Below are 25,356 nucleotides of genomic sequence, written 5' to 3' on the forward strand. Positions count from 1 at the left end.
CATGATTGACAAATAACTAGTATTCACTTTAGAATGAGTTATCATGACATTCTACACCCAATTTGGTAATCTTGATTCTATGACATGTTTTACCCCAACAAACATATTTGAAGAAATGGGTAGGACATGGGAACTAGATGATGATGATTTTCATTACTCAAATAACCCTAACAAAAGATTCAGTTGAGAATAAAATAAAACAATGAGAGAGGAGTGGAATTGGCGTGTTAGGGAGGCTGAAGCACTGGAGCAAAAGTTAGCTCCAGTAGGGCTTAAACGCCCAAAAAAAGTGTTATGTCAATGCCTCGTGAAACTCCACAAGAGTTTAATTTTGCTCTTAATCGTTTTCTCGAAGAGAACAATCGGATGCAAATACGTTACCATAGAGTAGAATATGGTATACATGGTAGCACAAGATTTAGATCCAAGTGGGATTCGAACTGTGAAATGTCCGATGAAGATTAATATTTTTCTTATAATAAGGTAAGTAGGTAGGGTCATAAAGACCCCCCCCCCCCCCCGAGGGTGCTTGGGGTTTTTTTTAAAAAAAAAAAAATCTAAGTAGGTACTTAGTGGAGGGATATTATTAATATATTAAATAGTTCAACAATACAGGAAAAAGGACACCAAAAGGCTGGGTCAAGTCCAACCCATCAAAACAAAACAACAAAAAGTATCAGCTAACATCACATAACCCTCTCAGCTCCAATTAGGAAATTTCTAAAGAGAGTGTCTTCACCGGAGTAAAGCCCCTGCACATCCACCATGACTGAAAGAGCTGATTTTTCGATAGGGATTTACGATATCTTCGCACCCCAAAGCTCTCACCAGTGCAGCAAATCCATATCTGAAGAGTTAGGTCTCAGAACAACCAGATCTTCTTCCTTCAGGTAACAAGTGCTCCCAATCTTTGATTTTCCTTCATATGAGTAAAGAAAGCATGCTATGTCTGCTACCTGCTAGTTGTTTCTCCGATTTGAAGCTATTTCGGCTGTTATATGTTCGGAGTGTGTCAATTTGTCTTGTATATTGATTTGATTTTTGTGCTGATGTCTTTCAAATTTCTCAATAATCCAAACTCAGTTGAGTCTTGGAATTAAAGCGAATATCATGAGTACTGTTATTTAACTCTATAATCTCCTAGTATATGTTACTCATTAGCTACGACTAAATCTCTTCTATTACCCAGTAAGAGTAATTTTTAGAGTCTAATCACTAGCTTAGTAGTGTACAACATACCCAGAAATTAGAGAGTTAATTACCTCAGTGATTATTCTTTGCCCAGAGTTTCTATGATATACATGACTGTACCTTGCCCCTGCTTCACCCTTATTAACTCAGCTTCAATAGGATGAGCTAATGCTAATACCACCATTAGAAGTATTGTCAATAAATGTGTCACAAAGTCAAGGTACTGTAATATTTCCTGTAGTTTTGGCATTTCTGATCCTGAGATTAGGGACTTAATGCTTATCCAGATTTAGAATCTTCCTTCCCGCACTAGGTAATTCAACAAATGAGTTGAATCTTAGTGTACCTGCAAAATCAAAAGCTAGGTTAGTTAAAAAATCCGCTAAAGTATTTCCCTCTCTGTACACATGTTGTATTATCACATTAAGCTCAGCCTTCATTCTTCTAATTGTCTCCACCTATGTGATGACACACTATGGTATCTTCCATACTCCATCAACCACATTCTTCATTAGTAAAGAATCAGTTTCCAATATCAAAGGATGTAGTTCCTGATTCATACAATATATCAGACCCTCCATCATTGCTTTTTCTTCAGCAACCACATTAGAATTAATCCCCAATTCCTTACATTCAACATATATCAAATTTCCATGCCAATCTTTCACACAAAACCCATAAGAACTAGGCCCAGGATTGCCCTTAAAAGCTCCATTTGTATTGCATTTATACCATCTCTCATCAGGCGACTTCCAATAAACAGTCTTGGTAATTAAAATAGGCTTGTATCTTTCTAAAAATAGCACCAGCTCAGGCCAGAGAAAAGGAATGTTATTCAGCCATGGATAACTACTTCTTGTTAGATAGTACAGGTTCTTATTAATCTCATGCACAACTCTATTAAAACTCACATGTCCTCCATGTTTAATAGTGTTTCTTCTCTTCCACAACTGCCATGTGATTATAGCAGGCACAACATGTAAAATAGGCTTGAATTTCTCTGCACACTCAATATTCCACCAAGTTCTGATAACCTGATGAATTTGAATAAGATTCATTTGAATTCCAACTGCTTGTTTAAACACATTCCACACAGCAGTAGCAAACTGACTAGTTAAGAATAGATGTTGGATATCCTCCTGTTGTGGGATAGTACAGCAATAACATCTTAAAACCGCAGGAATTCTTATCCTCCTTAGTGCATCATCTGTAGGTAAGATAGATTTCCATAACCTCCATAGAAAGAATGATATTTTGAAAGGCACCCCCTTAATCCACAATTGTTTGAAATTTTCTTTTTCCTGCTTCCTCTTTCTCAAAATGTGCCATGCACTATTTACAGAAAATTTTCCTGTACTAGTAGGCATCCACCAAGGTCTGTCCCAATTTCCTTCCAGCTCCCCTATATGAACTTCTTCTTTGATGTGCTCCACTATATCTGTTGGAAAGGACTGACTAAGCAGTTGATCTTTCCAAACTCCCTCCTCTATAAGCTCTGCCACATCTTCTAGATCTTCATTCAAGGGGTAATCAATAGGAACTACAAAGTGTAGATCACCCACTTTAGTTCAATTCTCAAACCAAATATTAGAAGTACCTCCCTTAATCTGCCACCATATCTCATGCTCTATTGCTTCCCTTATTTAAAGCATTTTCTTCCTAACTTGTGTCCCCCATTTCCATTGAACCAATGTAGGCATCTCTTTCTTGCAATACTTATTCCACATGTAGTTTGCCCACACAGAAGATGTGGTTCTAAATCTCCACCATAACTTAGCAAATAAAGCAATAGACACATCAAAGAGAGATTTAAATCCTAAACCACCTTCCTGAGTTGGAAGACATACATCCTTCTAAGATACCCAATGTCTACTCCTTCCCTCTTCCTTACTACTCCAAAAGAATCTAGCAAAGATCCTATGTAGTTCCTTAATTACACATTTAAGGGGTGTAATCACTGAAAGGAGATGAATTGGCATGCTTTGAAGTACACTGTTGATCAGTATAGCTTTTCCTCCAAAAAAAAGTAACTTTCCTTTCCAAGAATGTAATTTTCCTTTCACTTTCTTGAAAAGGTCAGTATAATAAATTTTCTTTTTCCTAGAATGACAAATAGGGCACCCTAGATAAGTGAAAGGGAATTGCCCCTTTGTAAAACCAGTGATGTCCTCCACTGACTGAAATAAATTACTACCCACCTTAGAATACATATTGAATGAACTCTTTGAATTATTAATTAGCTGCCCAGAAGTCTGTTCATACTTCTTCAGAATCTGTATGATTCTCCCAAGGGAATAAGGATTAGCAGAAACAAAAATAATTGTATCATCAGCATAAGCTAGGTGATTCAGAGGATTTGACCACTTTGGCATACCATACCCAATGTACTTATCATCATTAAATAAATCATTTAGAGCCCATGAAAGTACCTCTGCTGATAGTAGAAATAATGCTGGAGATAGAGGATCCCCTTGTTTCACTCCTCTTGAAGAGTGAAAAAAACCAGTAGCTTTCCCATTTAGTAGCACAAAATACCAATTGTTATCTATCGACCTCCTGATAAGATTAATAAGATGCTCTGCAAAACCCATCTTCCTTAAAACATGCATTAAATATTTCTAAGAAACTCTGTCATAAGTCTTGGCCATATCCAATTTAATAACCACATTTGCAGGCTTTCCCCTTATCCTGATATCTGAGACTATCTCCTGAGTGAGTAATATATTCTCAAATATGCTCCTACCTTTTACAAAGCCTGATTGATTTGAAGATATCAATGAAGGGATAATGCTTTCCAATCTGTCATGTATGGCCCTTGAAATCACCTTATTAATGAAATTAGACAAGCTGATAGGTCTCATATCTGAGAATGTTCGCACAGACTGTTTCTTAGGAATTAGAACCAGGTTTGTATGGGTGATGGATTTAGGAAGTTCTTTACCATCAAAGAAAGCCAAAACTACAGCATGAACATCATTACCTCCAATATCCCAACAATGCTGATAGAATAAGCCTGTGAAGCCATCGGGTCCACAAGCACTGTCTCCCCTGTAACACCTCGTCACTTTGTCTGTTCATGCACAGTGAATTGACTGACGAAGGGCATGATGCATATGATGTTTCGATAAGTAAGGAATAATATTTAATGATTCTAAATGAGGTTTCAAAGATATTGGAGGTAGGAGACAAAAGTTGTTAAGGAAAGCAAGGTATATGTTGTGTATCGGGAAAGGATTTCGAGTATCGAATTAATGATGGCTTAATGAAATTTTGGAGAAGAGTTATAATGTCCCTTATATTGGTAATGAAGTGTTAAGTAAGTTTCAAGAAAGACCCATAAGCCAAATATGGGCATAAGCCATCCAAAAGGGCTAGTTAAGGAAAACGTTTTCGGATGTTCTGATTTTAAGGGGCCAAAACGCTATTATAAAGTTGGAATTTGGGAAAAACACCACAGGATGAAAGTTGTAGATAATTGAAAGAGCTTTCCAACCATAGGTCGTGGGCCCTCACAGCATATCGGGATCAAAAGTTATGGCCATTTTACCGCAGATAGTTCATCACGTTCTGGCGCAACATGCGACTCGCATGTTCAACATGCGACTCGCATTTGGTGTCGCATGTTCAACATGCGACTCGCATTTGGTGTCGCATGTTGTGCCAGTGAGAGTTAGGGTGCTGGCATGATTTGCGACACAACATGCGACTCGCATGTTCGACATGCGACTCGCATATGGTGTCGCATGTTGTGCCAGTTCCGAACCTTCTGGACAATTATATATAGACCCAACTTCGTTTTTAACCCATTTTCTCACCATTTTTGGTCCGAAAACCCTCTAGAACCCTCTCAACATTTCATCCACAAGAAAATTCAAGGGAAATCCATGATCAATAACACCAAATCCATGAACCCAAATGTATGAAACCTAGCCAAAGTTCATCTAATTCAAGAAAACCCAAGGGAAGTGAAGTAGGGTTTTGGTGCTAACGGAGTAACTCCACTCAAGACTTGTTCAACCACTATCTAAGGTAAGTTTCATGACTTTCTCATGATGATTAAAGTGTTGATGTATTCTTGGGAGAATAATAATTGGGTTTGATGAAGGGAATTATATGAACTATGCTAGGGTTGTTGGATTGTTGACTTGGGATTTGTTGTATTCATATGAGTGATGAAGAATGATGTTAATTACATCTAATTGAGATTGTAGAATCATCTAGAAGTAATAGAATGGGATTGGGTGAAGAAAACACCATTAATGAAGGTTGTGGAGCTTCATGCCCACCAAGTGTTTGATAAAATGCTTAGATGACCAAAGCATGAATATTATTGCTAATATAGAATCCCTTTGACTTGTATTGATATAGATCAAAGTTGAGAGGGTTGACGAACATTGTATTACGCTCAAAGGCTGGAATTGAGGTATGTGAGGCTAACTATCTACGTTAGGGAATGTTCATGATTCTCCCTACGCCTCATTCTTCATACTTGTTAGAAATTTGACTCAGAATATAGTTAACTCTAGTTTCATGAAATGATATAGAACTGTTATCTTCTAGGGTTGCAGTTACAGAATTCGTTCATGGTTGTCACTTTGAACATCATGAACCCAGCATGTAATCCTTATAGACGTATGCATTATTATCACATGAGTCTCAGTCAGTGTATAACCAGTTAACTGCAAGAGTCCCAGAATCAGAAACAGATATCATGCTATCAGCTATAGCCAGTCTCAGTTTTGTAAAATATCAATGTTGAACACCTGTATCTGTACTTTTGGGCCCTAGGCCACAGTTTATGCATACGTATTTCTTGGGCCAGAGGCCACAGTTTTTGTGCACATTATTTGGGCCCCAGGCCACAGTTATATTTACAGTTTTACAGGTGATTCTTCATCCAGAACAGGGAGTACTTCAGCTTCTTGCTTTCCTGTTTAGTTCAGTTTCAGTTTTCAGATTTCAGTTTCAGTTCCAGTATTTTATTGCTTCAGTTGCTTTACATACCAGTACAATTCAAATGTACTGATGTCCCTTTTTATTTCTTGGGGGCCTGCATCTCACGATGCAGGTAACGATACACAGGTTGACGACCCAGCTAATTAGGAGTGCAAGTATCAGCTACTGGTGAGCCCCACCTTCCTTCGAGGCATTGTCAGCTATCCAGTTATTTCAGTTTATAGACAGCTCTATCATTCAGTACTCTTAGAGGCTTCATAGACACAGCCCAGACAGTCAGATATTTATTATGTTAGCCTTGTTGGCAGTTGTTCAATCGTTTTGGTTTAGCCATGCCGGCTACTGTCAGATATATTTCAGATTGTCTAAGTATTTCCGCATTATGATATTTCAGTGAGACTTTTAGTTAATCAGCATGTGTTAGTTTTATTTTATAAATTAGTTATGTTTTGGTATCACATGTTGATTCAGCCAGCCAGTTGGTTCGCTCGGTCACATACAGTCAGGCACCGGGTGCCGTGTTACGTCCAGACCCAGGTTCGGGGCGTGACAAAGCTTGGTATCAGAGCCCTAGGTTCAAGTTTCTTAGGGAGTCTATGAAGCCGTTTCTAGTGGGGTCTCTTTTATATGTGTGAGGGCCCCACACATATAAACAGTTGACCACCAAGACATTCAGGATTTGTTTCACTTCTTTCATACTCTAGATCGTGCAAGATAGAGTAATGTTTTTAGGTATTCTTCTAACTCGTGCGAATTACGTATTTCAGAAATGGCTCCAAAAAGGAAGTACAACAAAAAAAATACGACTACTAGCCAGAGGGCTACCGTTGATGCAGCAACAGAAGGGGGCACTCAGGCCCAGGCAGCCGCCACAGCTAATGTCGCTGCTACGCCTTCCAATACTTCTGATGCAGATGTTAGAGGAGCTATTCAGCTGCTCACTCAAATTTTGGCAAATCAGGCCCAGCGACAGGAAACAGCCCCTAGCTCAGGCGCTAGTAGTGGGTCAAACAGTTCTAGGACTCAGGAGTTTATGCGGATGAAGCCGCCAGTGTTCACAGGGTTACAGAAGGAGGAAGACCCCCAAAATTTCATTGACGGACTCCAGAAAATATTTCGTGTGATGCATGCTACTGATACAGAGGCAGCAGAATTCGGGGCTTTCCAGCTGCAAGATGTGGCCCATATTTGGTATGAGACATGGGAACAATCCCGAGGGGAGGATGCACCTTCTGCTACTTGGGACGAATTTGCGGACGTTTTTATTGAACACTTCATGCCAATTGAAGTTAGAGAAGCCAAGGCTATAGAGTTTGAGAATCTAAGGCAAAAGGACATGACTGTTCAGGACTATTACCTCAAGTTCGTGTCATTGTCCAGACATGCTCCTCACATGGTTCCTGATATGAGAGTCGTGGTTAGGAGATTTGTACTTGGGCTTAAACCCGAGTTGCACAGGGATGCCAACGCAGTTGCTCAGAACAACAAGATGACTATTTCTAAGATACTGGCATTCGTGCAAGGTAACGAGACAAGAATGAAGGAAGAAGAAGAAGCCCTACAGAAGCAAAAAGATAGAGAGTTTAGTAAGAGGGCTAAGTCTGCTGGTAATTTCAGTCATGGGGGATCTCAAGGTGATGGCAACCGTCAGTTTTTTAAGAATAGGTCATCAAGACCTACTCCCTCAACAGCTAGTGCTCCATTTCAAAAGTCCAAGTTTAACCAGAAAGATCGGAACTTCGGAACGACACGCTCACATTCACAGGCCAGCGTGACCAACCGTGGTTTTCAACACCCTACATGCAACACTTGTGGTAAGAAACATTCAGGAGTATGCCGTTTGGGCATGGATGGTTGTTTTGGGTGTGGTCAGCCGGGTCATTTTCTGCGGGATTGTCCGTCCGCAAGACGGAATACCGGAGGTAACAATAATGCAGCTCAGTCCACAAATTCAGCAACTCCGCGAAATTTCCAAGCCCAGCAGGGGCGCGGAGCACCAAAGCCCGGTAATACGAGTGGTGGTCAGAATCGTCTGTATGCACTGTCAGGTCGCCAGGATACAGAGGCTCGTGGAGATGTTGTCACAGGTATGCTAACAGTCTTCACCTTCGATGTATTCGCTCTTATGGACCCAGGATCCACTCTATCTTATGTAACCCCGTATATTGCTAAGAAATTTGGGATAGAACCCGAAAAGTTGCAAGAACCTTTCGAGGTATCCACACCGGTTGGGGAATCAGTTATAGCTAGGCGTATCTATAGAGGTTGTCCAGTGTTAATCTACCATCGCAGCACCACAGCAAACTTAATAGAATTGGAGATGGTAGATTTTGACGTAATTATGGGTATGGATTGGTTAGAGTCCTGTTATGCCTCTGTGGGTTGTAGAACCAAAACTGTGACATTTGATTTTCCCGATGAACTTATAGAATGGAAAGGTAATTCTGTAGCACCTAGGGGTAGATTTATTTCCTACCTTAGAGCCAGAAAGATGATCTCCAAGGGGTGTATTTATCACTTAGTTCGAGTCAGGGATGCAGATGCCCAGACTCCAGCTCTTCAGTCAGTGCCAGTTGTCAGTGAATTTCCAGAAGTATTTCCAGATGACCTACCCGGAGTCCCTCCCGATAGGGAAATTGATTTTGGAATTGACCTACTTCCCAGCACTAAACCGATATCTATTCCACCGTATAGGATGGCCCCAGCAGAGTTAAAGGAGTTAAAAGTTCAGTTGAAGGATCTTCTTGATAAGGGATTTATAAGGCCAAGTGTCTCACCTTGGGGCGCACCGGTCTTGTTTGTCCGAAAGAAGGATGGATCCTTGCGTATGTGTATAGACTACCGTCAGTTGAACAAAGTCACCATTAAAAATAGGTATCCTCTTCCCAGAATAGACGACCTATTTGATCAACTTCAGGGTGCTCAGTGTTATTCCAAGATTGACCTCAGATCAGGCTACCATCAGTTAAAGGTTAAGGAAGTTGACATTCCGAAGACCGCTTTCAGAACCCGTTATGGTCATTTTGAATTTCTTGTCATGTCGTTTGGGTTGACGAATGCACCAGCAGCTTTCATGGATCTTATGAACAGAGTATTCAAGCCTTATCTTGATTTATTCGTCATTGTGTTTATTGATGACATATTGGTGTATTCCCGTAGTGAGACAGATCATGCAGAGCATCTCAGAATAGTGCTGCAGACTCTCAAGGATCGTGAGCTTTATGCAAAATTCTCAAAGTGCGAGTTTTGGCTCAAGTCAGTGGCATTCCTAGGCCATGTAATTTCAGGTGAAGGTATTAAGGTGGACCTTCGGAAAATTGACGCTGTCAAGAACTGGCCCAGACCCACCTCAGCAACAGACATCAGAAGTTTCTTGGGTCTGGCAGGTTATTATAGGCGTTTTGTTGAGGGATTTTCCTCTATCTCAGCTCCGCTGACTAAGCTGACTCAGAAGAAAGTCAAATTCCAATGGTCAGAGGTATGTGAACAGAGTTTCAAAGATTTGAAGGAGAGATTGACTTCTGCTCCAGTTTTGACGCTACCAGAGGGAACCGAGGGATTCGTTGTCTATTGCGATGCTTCGGGAGTTGGTCTCGGATGTGTTTTGATGCAGCATGGTAAGGTTGTTGCTTATGCGTCCAGACAGCTTAAGACTCATGAGAAGAATTATCCAACCCATGACTTAGAGTTAGCAGCTGTGATTTTTGCACTCAAGATATGGCGGCACTACTTATATGGAGTACATGTGGATATTTTCACCGATCATAAAAGCCTGCAATATATTTTCAAGCAAAGAGAGTTGAATCTTAGGCAGAGAAGATGGCTCGAATTGCTTAAGGATTATGATGTGGATATTCTTTATCATCCGGGGAAAGCGAATGTTGTAGCTGATGCTCTTAGTCGGCGTTCCATGGGAAGTTTAGCCCACGTGGACGTGGATAAGAGAGTTATGACGAAGGAAGTTCACCGTTTGGCGAAATTTTTGTAGAATCCCGAATGGTTATCATTCGAGGACGAATGATCCCAAGGGGGAGATATTGTAACACCTCGTCACTTTGTCTGTTCATGCACAGTGAATTGACTGACGAAGGGCATGATGCATATGATGTTTCGATAAGTAAGGAATACTATTTAATGATTCTAAATGAGGTTTCAAAGATATTGGAGGTAGGAGACAAAAGTTGTTAAGGAAAGCAAGGTATATGTTGTGTATCGGGAAAGGATTTCGAGTATCGAATTAATGATGGCTTAATGAAATTTTGGAGAAGAGTTATAATGTCCCTTATATTGGTAATGAAGTGTTAAGTAAGTTTCAAGAAAGACCCATAAGCCAAATATGGGCATAAGCCATCCAAAAGGGCGAGTTAAGGAAAACATTTTCGGATGTTCTGATTTTAAGGGGCCAAAACGCTATTATAAAGTTGGAATTTGGGAAAAACACCACAGGATGAAAGTTGTAGATAATTGAAAGAGCTTTCCAACCATAGGTCGTGGGCCCTCACAGCATATCTGGATCAAAAGTTATGGCCATTTTACCGCAGATAGTTCATCACGTTCTGGCGCAACATGCGACTCGCATGTTCAACATGCGACTCGCATTTGGTGTCGCATGTTCAACATGCGACTCGCATTTGGTGTCGCATGTTGTGCCAGTGAGAGTTAGGCTGCTGGCATGATTTGCGACACAACATGCGACTCGCATGTTCGACATGCGACTCGCATATGGTGTCGCATGTTGTGCCAGTTCCGAACCTTCTGGACAATTATATATAGACCCAACTTCGTTTTTAACCCATTTTCTCACCATTTTTGGTCCGAAAACCCTCTAGAACCCTCTCAACATTTCATCCACAAGAAAATTCAAGGGAAATCCATGATCAATAACACCAAATCCATGAACCCAAATGTATGAAACCTAGCCAAAGTTCATCTAATTCAAGAAAACCCAAGGGAAGTGAAGTAGGGTTTTGGTGCTAACGGAGTAACTCCACTCAAGACTTGTTCAACCACTATCTAAGGTAAGTTTCATGACTTTCTCATGATGATTAAAGTGTTGATGTATTCTTGGGAGAATAATAATTGGGTTTGATGAAGGGAATTATATGAACTATGCTAGGGTTGTTGGATTGTTGACTTGGGATTTGTTGTATTCATATGAGTGATGAAGAATGATGTTAATTACATCTAATTGAGATTGTAGAATCATCTAGAAGTAATAGAATGGGATTGGGTGAAGAAAACACCATTAATGAAGGTTGTGGAGCTTCATGCCCACCAAGTGTTTGATAAAATGCTTAGATGACCAAAGCATGAATATTATTGCTAATATAGAATCCCTTTGACTTGTATTGATATAGATCAAAGTTGAGAGGGTTGACGAACATTGTATTACGCTCAAAGGCTGGAATTGAGGTATGTGAGGCTAACTATCTACGTTAGGGAATGTTCATGATTCTCCCTACGCCTCATTCTTCATACTTGTTAGAAATTTGACTCAGAATATAGTTAACTCTAGTTTCATGAAATGATATAGAACTGTTATCTTCTAGGGTTGCAGTTACAGAATTCGTTCATGGTTGTCACTTTGAACATCATGAACCCAGCATGTAATCCTTATAGACGTATGCATTATTATCACATGAGTCTCAGTCAGTGTATAACCAGTTAACTGCAAGAGTCCCAGAATCAGAAACAGATATCATGCTATCAGCTATAGCCAGTCTCAGTTTTGTAAAATATCAATGTTGAACACCTGTATCTGTACTTTTGGGCCCTAGGCCACAGTTTATGCATACGTATTTCTTGGGCCAGAGGCCACAGTTTTTGTGCACATTATTTGGGCCCCAGGCCACAGTTATATTTACAGTTTTACAGGTGATTCTTCATCCAGAACAGGGAGTACTTCAGCTTCTTGCTTTCCTGTTTAGTTCAGTTTCAGTTTTCAGTTTTCAGTTTCAGTTCCAGTATTTTATTGCTTCAGTTGCTTTACATACCAGTACAATTCAAATGTACTGATGTCCCTTTTTATTTCTTGGGGGCCTGCATCTCACGATGCAGGTAACGATACACAGGTTGACGACCCAGCTAATTAGGAGTGCAAGTATCAGCTACTGGTGAGCCCCACCTTCCTTCGAGGCATTGTCAGCTATCCAGTTATTTCAGTTTATAGACAGCTCTATCATTCAGTACTCTTAGAGGCTTCATAGACACAGCCCAGACAGTCAGATATTTATTATGTTAGCCTTGTTGGCAGTTGTTCAATCGTTTTGGTTTAGCCATGCCGGCTACTGTCAGATATATTTCAGATTGTCTAAGTATTTCCGCATTATGATATTTCAGTGAGACTTTTAGTTAATCAGCATGTGTTAGTTTTATTTTATAAATTAGTTATGTTTTGGTATCACATGTTGATTCAGCCAGCCAGTTGGTTCGCTCGGTCACATACAGTCAGGCACCGGGTGCCGTGTTACGTCCAGACCCAGGTTCGGGGCGTGACATCCCCTCATAGCAAAAACTGCCCTTTTGACTTCTTCTATAGTAGGGTAAGAACATAATGCAATATTTTTTTCATGTGTTACCATTGCAGGGACATGTTGGAGGATTTCAAAATCTTGAGTATCTCCCTCTTGTGTGAACTGATATCTGAAAAACTTGACTGCTTCCTTCAAAATTTGATCCACTGTTTCCAGCCACACCCCATTATCATTCTGAATTCTGTTCAAATGTAATTTTTTCCTCTTGCCATTAACATGATTATGGAAAAAATTAGTATTTCTGTCTCCTTCAATGAACCAAGTAACCCCAGCCTTCTGCTTCCAATACTGCTCTTCAATATTTAAGTACTTCTTCAATTCTGCTTGTGCCTTTTGAAGCACAACTATATTGATTATGCTAGGGTCTTCTTCAAACAATTGTTCCTTCACCTTAACCACCTATTCCCTAATTGATAATTTCTTGAAAATATCCCCATAAGTCTCTCTACTCCATTTAGATAATGCCATTTTAAGATTATTCAACCTCTGCTTAAATGCCAAGAAAGGTGTACTCACAAATCCTGTCTGCCAGTGCTGCTTGACCACCTCCTGAAAAGACTCATGTTGAGTCCAGAAATTCAAAAACCTAAAAGGTTTCTTCAGGTTGATAGTTGCTTCTCCACAAGATAATAACATAGGGGAATGATCAGATCCAGTTCTAGTTAAATGTTCCACTTCAATTTGAGAAAATACTTCCCGATATTGGGAATTTACCATTATTATGTCCAATCTTTTAAAAATATAGTCTTCTGCTGCTCTACCATTCCACCAAGTGTATGGACTTCCTTTAAATCCCATGTCAAATAAGTCATAAGAATTTACACAAAATGCAAAATCCTCACATTCATTCAGAGTTACAGGTGTACCCCCAAGTTTCTCCTCTTCTGATAGAATAACATTAAAATCTTCTCCTATCATCCATGGCAAGTTCATGGAACTTGCAATTTGATACATGTCATCCCACAATGCTAGTCTCTCTCCCTCATCACACTTGGCATAAACAAAAGAAACTATGATATCTTTCTCTATGTCTTGGTGATGAATCTTCAAGGTGATCTGTTGATCTTCATCCATTAAGACTTCCCATTGTACTGTAGCCTCCACAAAAACACAAATCTTATCATTCGTATTAGAAATAGCAGCCTCTATGCCAAGTCTCCTTTTGTATTTTTGCAAATATCTACAGTCCTGAAAAGGTTCCATAGAGCAATTATAAAACATTTGAGTTGATTTTGTAAGTTTATGAGCCTCTGAAAAGCCTGTTGAGTATTAACAGACCTAATATTCCAAATTAAGGCTTTAATCATCATTTAACCTTTGAAGAAGCTGTCCTCTTTGAAGTTCTCTTGGTCTGAGTGACCTCCTGAACTTTTTGTTTCTTTCCACTCTTAGCTAGAGCCTTTGGTGATAAACCAGCTTCTTTAGCTACTTTATGGATGTTGTTGCCTCTGTCTTCCATTCCTTTATTCTCCTCTACCTGCTGAATTCCCTTTGAAACTTCTTGAATTTCAATTTGAGATACTTTGTGAGATACAATGTCCTGAAGATTAGAGTTAGGATGTGGTATCTTGGACTGTATAGCTAACTGATTCTGATTTTTAACTGCAGGTATTTGATTCTTCTTTTCAGCATGAACCAGCAACTCTGAAAATGAAGAACTATCAACAATCTTTTCATTTAAGTCAATCCTCATATGCTCTTGCCCTCCCCCATTTATATTTAACTGTATGGTTTCTGAGTTGTATTATTTGGTAGCATCTAGCATGATTGCCTCCTTATTAGTAGTATCTTCCATGACTGCCTCATGATTTCTCTGTTGCACCTTTGTATTTGCAGCATCCTTTGCTATAAATTCCTCTGCATTGTTTCTTTGTATCTCAGCTTCTTCATTTGGTGGTTTTCTCTCATGTGTTTGATTTCTTCCTGTACTAATCTTTAGACTGTGCTCTCCAGGTTGATCCTCTTTGCTGTCTGAACCCTTTGAAGAAGATTCACATGTGGAAATCTCCTTTGTAGCTTCCTCCCTCTGCTATGCAATTTTATCCTCTATCAGCTGCTCAACAGGTAAATCATTATGTTCATTGGAAGATTCTCCATGTGAAGTGCTTTCCTCTATCTGCACATCTTCAGTACCTTCAGGCTCCTCCACCCTATCATCCCATTTAGTCAGTTTCTCCCCTTCTCCAGAACCCTTTGCATTTGTTGAATTCTTTTCCTATTTTTTCATTGCTGCACTAGTGCTTTTACTAACAGTTGTTGTATCCTCTGCATTTTTCTTGTTAACTCCAGTTTTTCTCTATATTCCTTCATTGGCTTTTGTTTGTTCTTCCTTGTCCTCATCATACCCCTCAATATCCAAAGCATCAAACTTGTTTTGAGTTTGAATGAAATTACTTAATTGATTTTCAGGTGCAATAATCTCTTTCCCCTTTTGTGTCTCCTCAGCATTGATTCTGTTATCCTTCTTAGCATTCCAAGTTTGCCAATTTCCAACCACTTTTCCACTTTTCAGAATTTTAACAGGATTGTTTTTCCTGTTTCCTTGACGTTGATTCTCCCTTTTCTCAGTGGCTTTTGTATTGACTGCTTCCTCAGACTTGTTACCCTTTGTTGAAGTTTCTTCCTTGCGATCTTTTGCTGTCCCATTATCTTTCCCCTCCTTATCCACTATGAGTTCAGGATTTAAAATTCTACATTCTTTCTCATCGTGTCCTTGCAATCTACATTCAAAACAATATTTAGGTAAATGATCATACCTAATAGTCACTGGTACAATTTTCTCCTTTCCAGTATCTTCATTTACAATAATCATTTGAATAGACTTGGGTAGATCATCTTTTAAATCCACAAGAACCTTAACCCTAGTACAACTAGGACGAGTTTTGTTAATTGTAGCCAAATCCAAGTGTAATGGTTTACCAACTGCTGAAGCCAAGGAAAATAGAGATTCCTTTACAAAATATGTGGGTAAAAGATTGGGGAAAGATATCCATGCCATAACTTTTGTAGTCTCTTCCTCAATTGTGAAATTAGGATCATACATTAAAGGCCTCATTTGATAATAATAACCATCTCTCGAATTGATGAAATACGATCCTTTAGATGTAAGATTTATAAAGTACTCCTTGGATGAGAGTCGTATTAACACATGTCGAAATCTAAAAACTCCAATCCTGCATTGTCCCTTGATACCATACTGAGATGGTATTGCAGTCCTCAGTTCTTCAATTTTCGGCCATCCATAAGAGAATTTTCCTACAACAGCATATTGCAAATCTTCAATAAGGTTCATCCTTGTAACTTCCTTCTCAATCCATTGAACACTAGGGATCTCATTAACATATGTAACAGGCTTTTGTTCAATAGGATCAACATGGATAGTAGGTTGAATAAGATCCTTCAATAGTAAAGGATTTTGAGTGTTATCCTGAACAGTTGTCAGTGGTGTGGTATTCTGAGTATTCAACAAAGGAAACTCTGAAGTGGAAGACAAATTCAATGACTGACTAGTCCCCAGAGGAGGCTGGCCGCCGGCCATGGTGGCCATTTTAACGGCAAATATTGCTAGGGTTAGGGTTTGTAGTGCATGGGTTAGGTTTTACAATGTTGATTGTTCCTAATCAAATTAGGTACTCTTTAGAATTGTCATTTGTGTATCTCATATACTTTTCTTTTCTTTGTCTACTTGGGGGTTTGCAACTATATAAGTAGCCATTTTTTTTTGTTATTAGACTACAACGTATTCAATGTCGAGTAGTAGAAACTCAGCTTGGTCTTTACTCCTTCCAAAAGAACCAAATAGCAGTGATGATGATAGTTCAAATCATAGCAGTTTTTTGAGTGATACCAGTGATTTCAAACTAGCGAGCTAAATCCCCACCTTCTTATAGAGCGTAATGATGATTTCTGCAGTGTGAAATATTCAGATCCGTGAGAATATTATTGCGGTTTACGCGAGAATGGTCACATCGGATTGCTGAATGAGAACGTCTTGTTCGTGACTTGGAAAATCTCAACACTCCAATCCCAACAAGGTACTCAATAACCATGCCTTGAGTAGGTCCAGCAACTTGTGAGCTTGTCGTACAAAGGATTAGAAAAGAAAACAACATAATGCTGGCAAGACGTTGTAGATTTTACATGCTAAAGTTGGCCGAAGAATAAGCATCATTAACTAATAGAGAACTAACATTTCCTGAAAAAAGATGTGTGTTAAGAGACTGCCAATATCGTTCTGAGGACGATATTGAGGACTTCTATTCTGATGACGGTTAGGGTTTATTTAGGCTCACTGTCTTAGATGATGGGTCATTTAAGTTTCGGACTAAGGCTGTTAATTTGTATTTTTATTTTATGATGAAGTCATAAATTTGAATTAGTTTGGCATGTTTTTAATTCTTCAAAGTTTATTATTAAAGTCCATTATTAATTGACAATTTAACAAAGAAACGCAAATAAATTAGTACATAAAGGGTGCGGATTATGTTATAGGGAAAAGGTACAACTAGTAAAAAACATAATCCATATAAATATTAAACTTAATAAACAAAATACATATAAATAATGAACAACAACAAGATAGCACAAATAATCTTCCACAATTTTTCTTTCAAAGCTATTTTCTTGTGTTGAGCGTCTCTAAGTTTAGCCTTCAGCAAAATTCATTTTTTTGGGGAACTGGTGAGTAAGACCTCCAAAAGTTCAATTTTTTCTTCAGCTTCCACAAGCTTAAATTGCAAGTCCAACTTAGCGGTATCTCTAGAGATACGTGAAGTCGCGGTATCTCTATCAAAAAGTGGATTTTTAAACTTTGCCGCCACTGTCTTATCCACGTGAATGCTATCTTCCCACCGAAAGTGTTTGCAACCGCCCATATCCTATAAACATTATGAGAAAATTAGTTTTTAAAAGTAAAATATATGGATAACGTAAAAAAAAAAATACTAAAAAATGAAAAAACACTTACTTCGGGCACTTTACAACGTCAAAAACGGCGACCCCAATTATTTTGGGTCTTTGATATTTTTAGTTTACAGTAATAACTGCATTCACAAATATCGGGTTGTATAGCAAACTTTGAATTTTCAAAACTTTGAGACATGTTTTTGGGAGTGCAAAAGTGTGTTGAAAGGGTGAAAATGGAGGAAATGAAAGAGAAGAGTATGCTGGAAATGGGAGGGTTTTTGTTAGGGGTTTCACGCGCAGATTAGGAGCCCATTTGGATTGGCTTATAAGTTGCTGAAAACAACTTATAAGTTGTTTTCAACTTTTTTGAGTGTTTGGCTGGCCAGCTTAAAGTCATTTTGTGCTTAAAATCAGCCCAAAAAAAATAATTGGGTCAGTTTGGCTTAGCTTATCTAAAGTAGCTTATAAGCTGAAAACAACTTATAAGCCAAAACAAATAAGTTGGCCTACCCCAACTTATTTTTTTTTTTTGACTTATAAGCTGTTTTTTTTAAGCCCATCCAAACAGGCTCTAGACCAAAGTGTAAATGTACACTTTGGCCCTTTCACGCATAGATTATGTGCGTGAAACCTACTTTGATTTTTTTTTTTTTAATGAGTTAGTTTGGTTCCAAATTTTTTTTGGGCTACAAAAGTGCCGGGCTCCAATTAGATAGTAGCGTGTCTTCACCCAAAAATAGTAGTGTAGACATTATTTTCCCTTGTCGTTCGTTTTCTCCGGACCTTTCTCTTAGCGTTTTAATTCCAAAAATTACGCTTAACACCCATTTTATGTTAGGACTATTGTCAACGAAGAAATTCTTTTTGCAGCTGAGATAAAAAATTAATTTTCAAAAACATACAAATCTAAAGAGGGATTGATCTAAAGCAGGTTGCCAAAATAATAGAATGCAAAATTAAAATTAAGATTATATTTGTTTGGTCCTTCTGCTTCAAACCCCCAAATAAGACAAAAAAGCAAGACAGAAAAATAAATATGTCGCGAAAAATGGTGGAATGACTAACTTACCCATGACGGCAATTGTCCAGGGTTGTTGCTTTTGGTTGACACGCGTGCCTTTTGTTTGTTGTTTAGGCGTGCCTGGTATAGGCACTTGTGCAGCGTTGTTGCCAAAGAAGCTTACATTATCTTAAAGAAATAAAGAATTTCTGATGCAAGCTGCAAGAAAAATTTCGATGCGACATGCGTTCCGACGGCTAACTTGCGGAAATATTGAAGTATTGTCCAAGAATTTCCGATGGATGAACTCAATTCGACAGCTAGCCACAAAACAATTTATGGTAGAATTTATACCAATACACCTCCCAAATTACAGATTAGCCTCGATTCATCTGTCGATCCTTCAAGTATATTCTTGTACAGCAAACCAACATTAGTGGCGGTAATGATGGCAATGGTGGTGGAGAGGGAGAAAATTTTAGTGGTGGAAGAGGGGAGGAGTAAAATGGGTTAGAAGTTATGAGGTGGCATGCCACATGGCATCCACCTCATCAAATGTTAGTGCCACGTAGTATTAGATGTCCACCTTAGTCAACTTTAACAGTGGAAGGGTATATTTGTGCTCAAAGTATAACGGTAGGGATATATTTGAACCTAAAGTATAACGAGGGGTATATTTGACCATTTTCCAATAGTACAGGGGTATATTTAGCCCTTTTCCGTTTTACTTTTATAAAAACAACCCCCATTTATTTTAGCCAGCAAACCAAATTAAATGACCCAACTACCGTATATGTCAAACTTACCCTCATAAAATCTCTTCCCTTCTACAGAGAACTCACCATGTATTGCTCTTTAAGCTTTCTTGCCATAGTTTTTCATCGGAAAAATTGTGCATCTTCAAGCAAAACCAACAATAGCAACAACCTTCTTTGACGGTAATTGCTAAAATTTATTATTATTTGCTTGATTTGTGTAGACTTTTCAGATTTGTAAGCCCTAGGTCAATGTTTTATGGGGGTTATGTGTTGACAACTTTGATTCTCTTTTCAATCGGGTTATGTATTTACAATTTCAATTTAATTTCTTTTTGCTCAACTATTGAACACCTTTTATGCTTTAATTTTTCTTGGTTGCGACAATTTCTATTTGGCTGGTGCCAACTAAAGGTCCGTCCTTGTTTATCAAGTTTAAGGGGTTTGTCTACGTATTTGGCCTTTTGTAAACTATTGTGAGAGAAAAAAGTTGTTGATGTTGTAAATATTATTAATGGTTGTCCATTAACTACGTGAAAGCCAAGTTTAACTTGGAGACCAGTTCACGTGGAAACCAACTTTAACTTGGAAACCAAGTCAACATGCAGAATTCGTTTAAGTAGCTTGGTGACCAAGTTAGTTACTTGGCCACCAAGTTACTCCTCCTCTATAAATAGGATGTTCATATATATTTTTGTATATCAGTTCAAAGTTGAATAATATATCAGTCTCTTTCTATACGCTTGTTTTGGTGTATTTACTTTATAGTTTTTATTTTATAACACGTTATCAGCACGAGACTCTGTCATCTCGAGCAAATACTTTAAAAGCCTCGAAGGTATTGACTCTCTTTTCCTTAATTAATGGCAAATCTCTCTAAACGTGAATTTGTAGCCTTGGATATATCAGGCAATAGCTATCTATCTTGGGTTGTCGATGCCGAGATTCACCTTGATGCGATGGGTCTGGCAGACACCATCAAAGATAAAAATTAGGCATCAAATCAATACCGTGCAAAGGCAATGATATTCCTCCGCCATCACCTTGATGAGGGCTTGAAAATGGAATATCTCATTGTTAAAGATCCTCTTACTCTGTGGAATAATTTGAAAGATAGATATGACCACCTGAAGATGGTCATACTTCCACAAGCACGTTTTGATTGGTTCCATTTAAGGCTACAAGATTTTAAATCTATTTGTGCGTATAATTTTGCAATGTTTAAAATTATTTCTCAGTTGAAAGTATGTGATGAAAATATTATTGAGCATGATATGCTGGAGAAAACATTCTCCACTTTTCCCGCCTCGGGTATGCTCCTACAGCAGCAATACCGAGAGATGAGGTTCAAGAAATATTCTAAACTAATTTCACATCTTCTAGTGGCCGAACGACATAATGAACTATTAATGAAAAATCATGAAATCCGACCTACTGGTACTACCCCATTCCCTGAAGTAAATGAGGCAAATTTTCGCCATTCTAGGCGTGGAAGAGGTCGTGGCCCCAGTCGCGGTCATGGCCGTGGCCGAGGAAGGAATTTTAATCATGATTCTCGTCTTGCACCAAATAATACCCTTCACCACCAGCAGTGTAAAAAGAAGGATGAAAAACATAAAGCTGTGCAAAAGAAAAATTCAGAAAATAAATGCTTCTGATGTGGAGGAAAGGGGCATTGGTCACGTACCTATCGTACGCCAAAGCACCTAGTTGAGCTGTATCAAGCCTCTCTAAAAAAGGCAGAAAAGAATGCTGAAGAAAATTTTATTTCTGAAGATAATGTTGAGCCCATGCATCTAGATGTAGTAGATTTCTTTGAATTCCCTTAAGAAAAAATAGATCATATGATCGGTGATGGATCTGTAATAATTTAGATATTTTCATCCATGTTGTTACTATTAGCTATAATAGTTATGTTTCCATAGTTATGTAAATAAAGTTTGTGTAATGCTTTGTTTAATAATAATATCTACTTTAATGTTCTCTTTGTCTATTCTTTCATTTTGAAGAATATATGGAAATTCGTCAAATTTTGTTTGGATCAATGACCAATCATGAAGATATTTGTGTGATTGATAGTGGAACAATGCATGCCATATTCAAAGATGAGAAATACTTTTCTCACTTGTGTAGAAAAAGGGGAAATGTTAGTACAATTTCTGGCAATTCGAAATTGATTGAAGGCTCCGGAAGAGCTACTGAATTTCTGCCTAAGGGGACGAAACTTGTTATAGAAGATGCATTATTCTCTTCTAAATCCCTAACAGACTTGTTAAGTTTCAAAGATATCCGCCGCAATGGGTATCATGTTGAGACATTAAACGAAATAAATGATGAATATCTTGTCATTACAAAGAATGTCTTCGGCCAGAAATTTGTTTTGGAGAAATTACCAACTTTGTCTTCTGGCCTGTATTATGCAGAAATTAGTACAATTGAAGCACACAGGATCGTAAACCAGAAGTTTAATGATTCAAGTACTTTTGTGCTTTGGCATGACCGAATAGGTCACCCTGGATCAATAATGATGAGACGAATTATTGAAAATTCAAATGGGCATCCACTTAAGAACCTGAAGATTCTTGAAAGAGGTGAATTTTCATGTGCCGCTTGTTATCAGGGTAAATTGATAGCTAAGTCATCTCTAATGAAAGTTGACATTGAATCCACTGTCTTTCAAGAGCGTATACATGGGGATATATATGGACCTATTCATCCACCTTGTAGGTCATTCAGATATTTTATGGTCCTAACAGACGCATCTTCAAGATGGTCTCATGTGTGCCTCTTATCATCTCGCAACCTGGAGTTTGCGAAATTATTGGCACAAATAATACGCTTAAGGGCACAGTTTCCGGATCCCATTAAGGCTATACGCCTCGATAATGCCGGAGAATTTACGTCTCAATTTTTTTATGATTATTGTTTGTCAGTTGGGATAAAAGTTGAAAATCCTGTAGCTCATGTTCATACCCAAAATGGCCTTGCTGAGTCATTTATTAAACGACTACAATTGATAGCAAGACCACTACTGATGAAAACAAGGTTGCCCACTAACGTTTGGGGTCATGCTATCTTACATGCAACATTTCTTATTCGTCTCAGACCGACTCATTATAATAAATACTCCCTATCACAATTAGTATTTGGTCATGAACCAAATATTGCTCATCTCCGAATTTTTGGTTGTGCTGTATATGTGCCGGTAGCACCACCACAGCGCACTAAGATAGGCCCCCAAAGAAGGTTAGGAATATATGTTGGGTTTGAATCACCCTCTATTACTCACTATCTTAAGCCATTAACAGGTGTTTTATTCATTGCACGATTTGCAGATTGTCGATTTGATGAAATAAACTTCCCACAATTAGGGGGAGACGGAAAAGAAATTAAAAGAGAAATTGCGTGGACAGTTTCATCACTATCTCATTTTGATCCACGTGCCCCTATATGTGAACAGGAGATCCATAAGATCATTCACTTGCAGAAAATAGCAAATCAAATGCCAGACACATTTACTGATTTTAAAAGAATAACTAAGTCACATATCCCTGCAGAGAATGTGGCTATCCGAATTGATGTCCCAAAGGGACGTGTCATAGCCTCTGAATCTCATACACGCCTGAAGCGTGGTAGGCCATCGGGTTCTAATGATAAAAATCCTAGAAAAAAAAACACGAAAAATGATCAGAATGACACTATGAAAGAATATCATGAATATATTCAAGATCTGATTAATCCTAATACTCCTGAAGATATCAGGGAACCCGAGACACAAGTGAGTAAAGAACTATCATTAAGTTCTTCTGGTGATGAGATAGATTTGAATCGATCAAAGATTATGGTGGATAATTTTTTTGCATATAATGTTGCACTGAATATTATGAAAGACATTGAGGATAAGGAACCTCAATCTGTCGAAGAATGTCGATGAAGATTTAATTATCCAAAATGGCAAGAGGCAGTTCAATCAGAATTGAATTCACTTGCCAAACGTGAGGTGTTTGGACCGGTAGTCCAAACGCCTAATGGCGTAAAACCAGTTGGCCACAAATGGGTCTTTGTGCGGAAAAGGAATGAGAGAAATGAAATTGTGAGATACAAGGCCCGCCTTGTTGCACAAGGATTCTCTCAAAGACCCGGTATCGACTATAAAGAAACATATTCACCCGTTATGGATGTCATAACATTTCGATATCTCATCAGCTTAGCTGTATATGAAAACCTTGAAATACATCTGATGGATGTGATTACAACATATCTTTATGGTTCACTTGATAATGAAATCTATATGAAAATTCCTGAAGGATTTAAAATGCCTGAAGTTATTAGTTCAAAGACTCGGGAGATATATTCAATCAGATTACAAAGATCATTATATGGTTTAAAACAACCAGGGCGCATGTGGTATAATCGCCTAAGTGAGTACTTGATAAATGAAGGATATATAAATGATGTCATTTGTCCATGCGTTTTTATTAAGAAAACAAAATCAGGGTTCGTTATACTTGCTGTTTATGTTGATGACATAAACCTAATTGGAACTCCAGAAGAGCTCCAAAAGGCAATTAAGTATTTAAAGAAAGAATTTGAGATGAAAGATCTCGAAAAAACAAAACTTTGTCTTGGTTTGCAAGTTGAACATTTAGCAAACGAGATCTTTATCCATCAATCTACTTATACCGAAAAAGTTTTAAAACGATTTTACATGGACAATATGCATCCGTTAAGTACTCCAATGGCTGTTCGCTCACTTGAAGTGAGTAAATATCCGTTCCAACCCCAGGAAGAAAATGAAGAGCTTCTTGGTCCTGAAGTACCATATCTTAGTGCAATTGGTGCACTTATGTATCTTGCTAACGCTATAAGACCTGACATAGCGTTCTCTGTTAATTTGCTTGCAAGATATAACTCTTATCCTACACGAAGACATTGGAACGGAGTTAAGCATAAATTGCGATATCTGAAGGGAACTAACGATATGGGTCTGTTTTATGCTAACAATGGTAGTGCAGATCTTGTTGGTTATGCAGATGCAGGTTATTTATCTAATCCACATAAAGCTCAATCTCAAACAGGCTATCTGTTTACATGCGGAGGTACTGCTATATCATGGCGATTTACAAATCAGTCCATTGTTGCCACTTCTTCGAATCATGCTGAGATAATAGCTATTCATGAAGCAAGTAGAGAATGCGTGCGGTTGAGATCAGTGATACATTTCATCAGAGAAAGATGTGGCTTGAAGTGTGATGCAAAAATATCCACGATATTATATGAAGACAATGCTGCATGCATAGCTCAATTAAAACGAGGCTTCATAAAAGGAGATAGAACGAAGCACATTTCACCGAAGTTATTCTTCACACATGATCTCCAGAAGAATGGTGATATTGATGTACAACAAATTCGTTCTAGTGACAATCCTGCAGATTTGTTCACCAAATCTTTGCCAACATCAACTCTTGAAAAGATGATATTCAAGATTTGAATGCGAAGACTCCGACATCTGAATTTTGGTCTTCGTCAGGGGGAGTGAAATACGTGTTGTACAAGTATATTACCTTTATTTGCTGAAGATACACTCAGTAATAAATGATTGTATTTTTTTGCATAAAATATGATGAGAACAATGGAGACGGTTGAAGAGGAATAGGAAAAGAGAACCCTGGCTGCTGAGAAGACTGAAGAGCAGTTTCACTTATTTTATTTTTAGTTTATTAGAAAGGAGATATTGACCAAATAAGAATTAATTAACGAAATAAGATCCTTGCGTTGACCCTTTCCTGAACCAGAACCGGGGGAGGATGAGAGGAAAAGGGGATCAAAATGGCCCATCAATAAAGTTCGGGCTTTCCATTCTTCCTTCCCCCCCCCCCCCCCTCACTCCCCCTTTTTCAATAAATAAGCCCCGCGGGCCCCTCTCTGATAAGGAAGGAAACGAAATAATCTCCATTTTACGACAAATCCGGTCCGATGGCTGTTCTCCACTAACCACAAGGATATAGGGACTCAC

The 25,356-nt window shown here is 38.5% G+C and overlaps 1 protein-coding gene and 1 long non-coding RNA gene across 2 annotated transcripts in view; one reads left to right on the forward strand and one right to left on the reverse strand.

The window, feature by feature from the left end:
• Positions 1-3,809: 3,809 nt before the first annotated feature.
• LOC132639718 (uncharacterized) lies at positions 3,810-14,373 on the reverse strand. The gene is made up of 4 exons (XM_060356148.1): positions 13,996-14,373; positions 13,197-13,868; positions 12,726-13,079; positions 3,810-4,190 (listed from the first exon to the last, which is right to left on the reverse strand). Exons 1-4 carry the CDS (start codon positions 14,371-14,373, stop codon positions 3,810-3,812), a joined length of 1,785 nt encoding a protein of 594 aa, XP_060212131.1.
• Positions 14,374-18,938: 4,565 nt separating this feature from the next.
• Positions 18,939-25,356, forward strand: part of LOC132641350 (uncharacterized) — an 11,249-nt gene continuing 4,831 nt past the window's right edge. Inside the window, exon 1 of the long non-coding RNA XR_009582821.1 lies at positions 18,939-19,523. This is a non-coding gene — a long non-coding RNA (uncharacterized LOC132641350). The remainder of the gene's footprint in view (positions 19,524-25,356) is intronic.

This window comes from Lycium barbarum, chromosome 5 (assembly GCF_019175385.1).
Source record: "Lycium barbarum isolate Lr01 chromosome 5, ASM1917538v2, whole genome shotgun sequence".
Taxonomy (NCBI): Eukaryota; Viridiplantae; Streptophyta; class Magnoliopsida; order Solanales; family Solanaceae; genus Lycium; species Lycium barbarum.

Bases quoted from the DNA above. Each gene is read 5' to 3' on its own strand.
- LOC132639718 (XM_060356148.1), bottom strand. From the start codon at position 14,373: ATGAGGATTGACTTAAATGAAAAGATTGTTGATAGTTCTTCATTTTCA. The intron at 13,869-13,995 runs GTTAAATGATGA...GAACCTTTTCAG, and splicing joins AGAGGACAGCTTCTTCAAAG to GACTGTAGATATTTGCAAAA. The intron at 13,080-13,196 runs GTGAGTACACCT...ATTAGGGAATAG, and splicing joins AGCACTGGCAGACAGGATTT to GTGGTTAAGGTGAAGGAACA.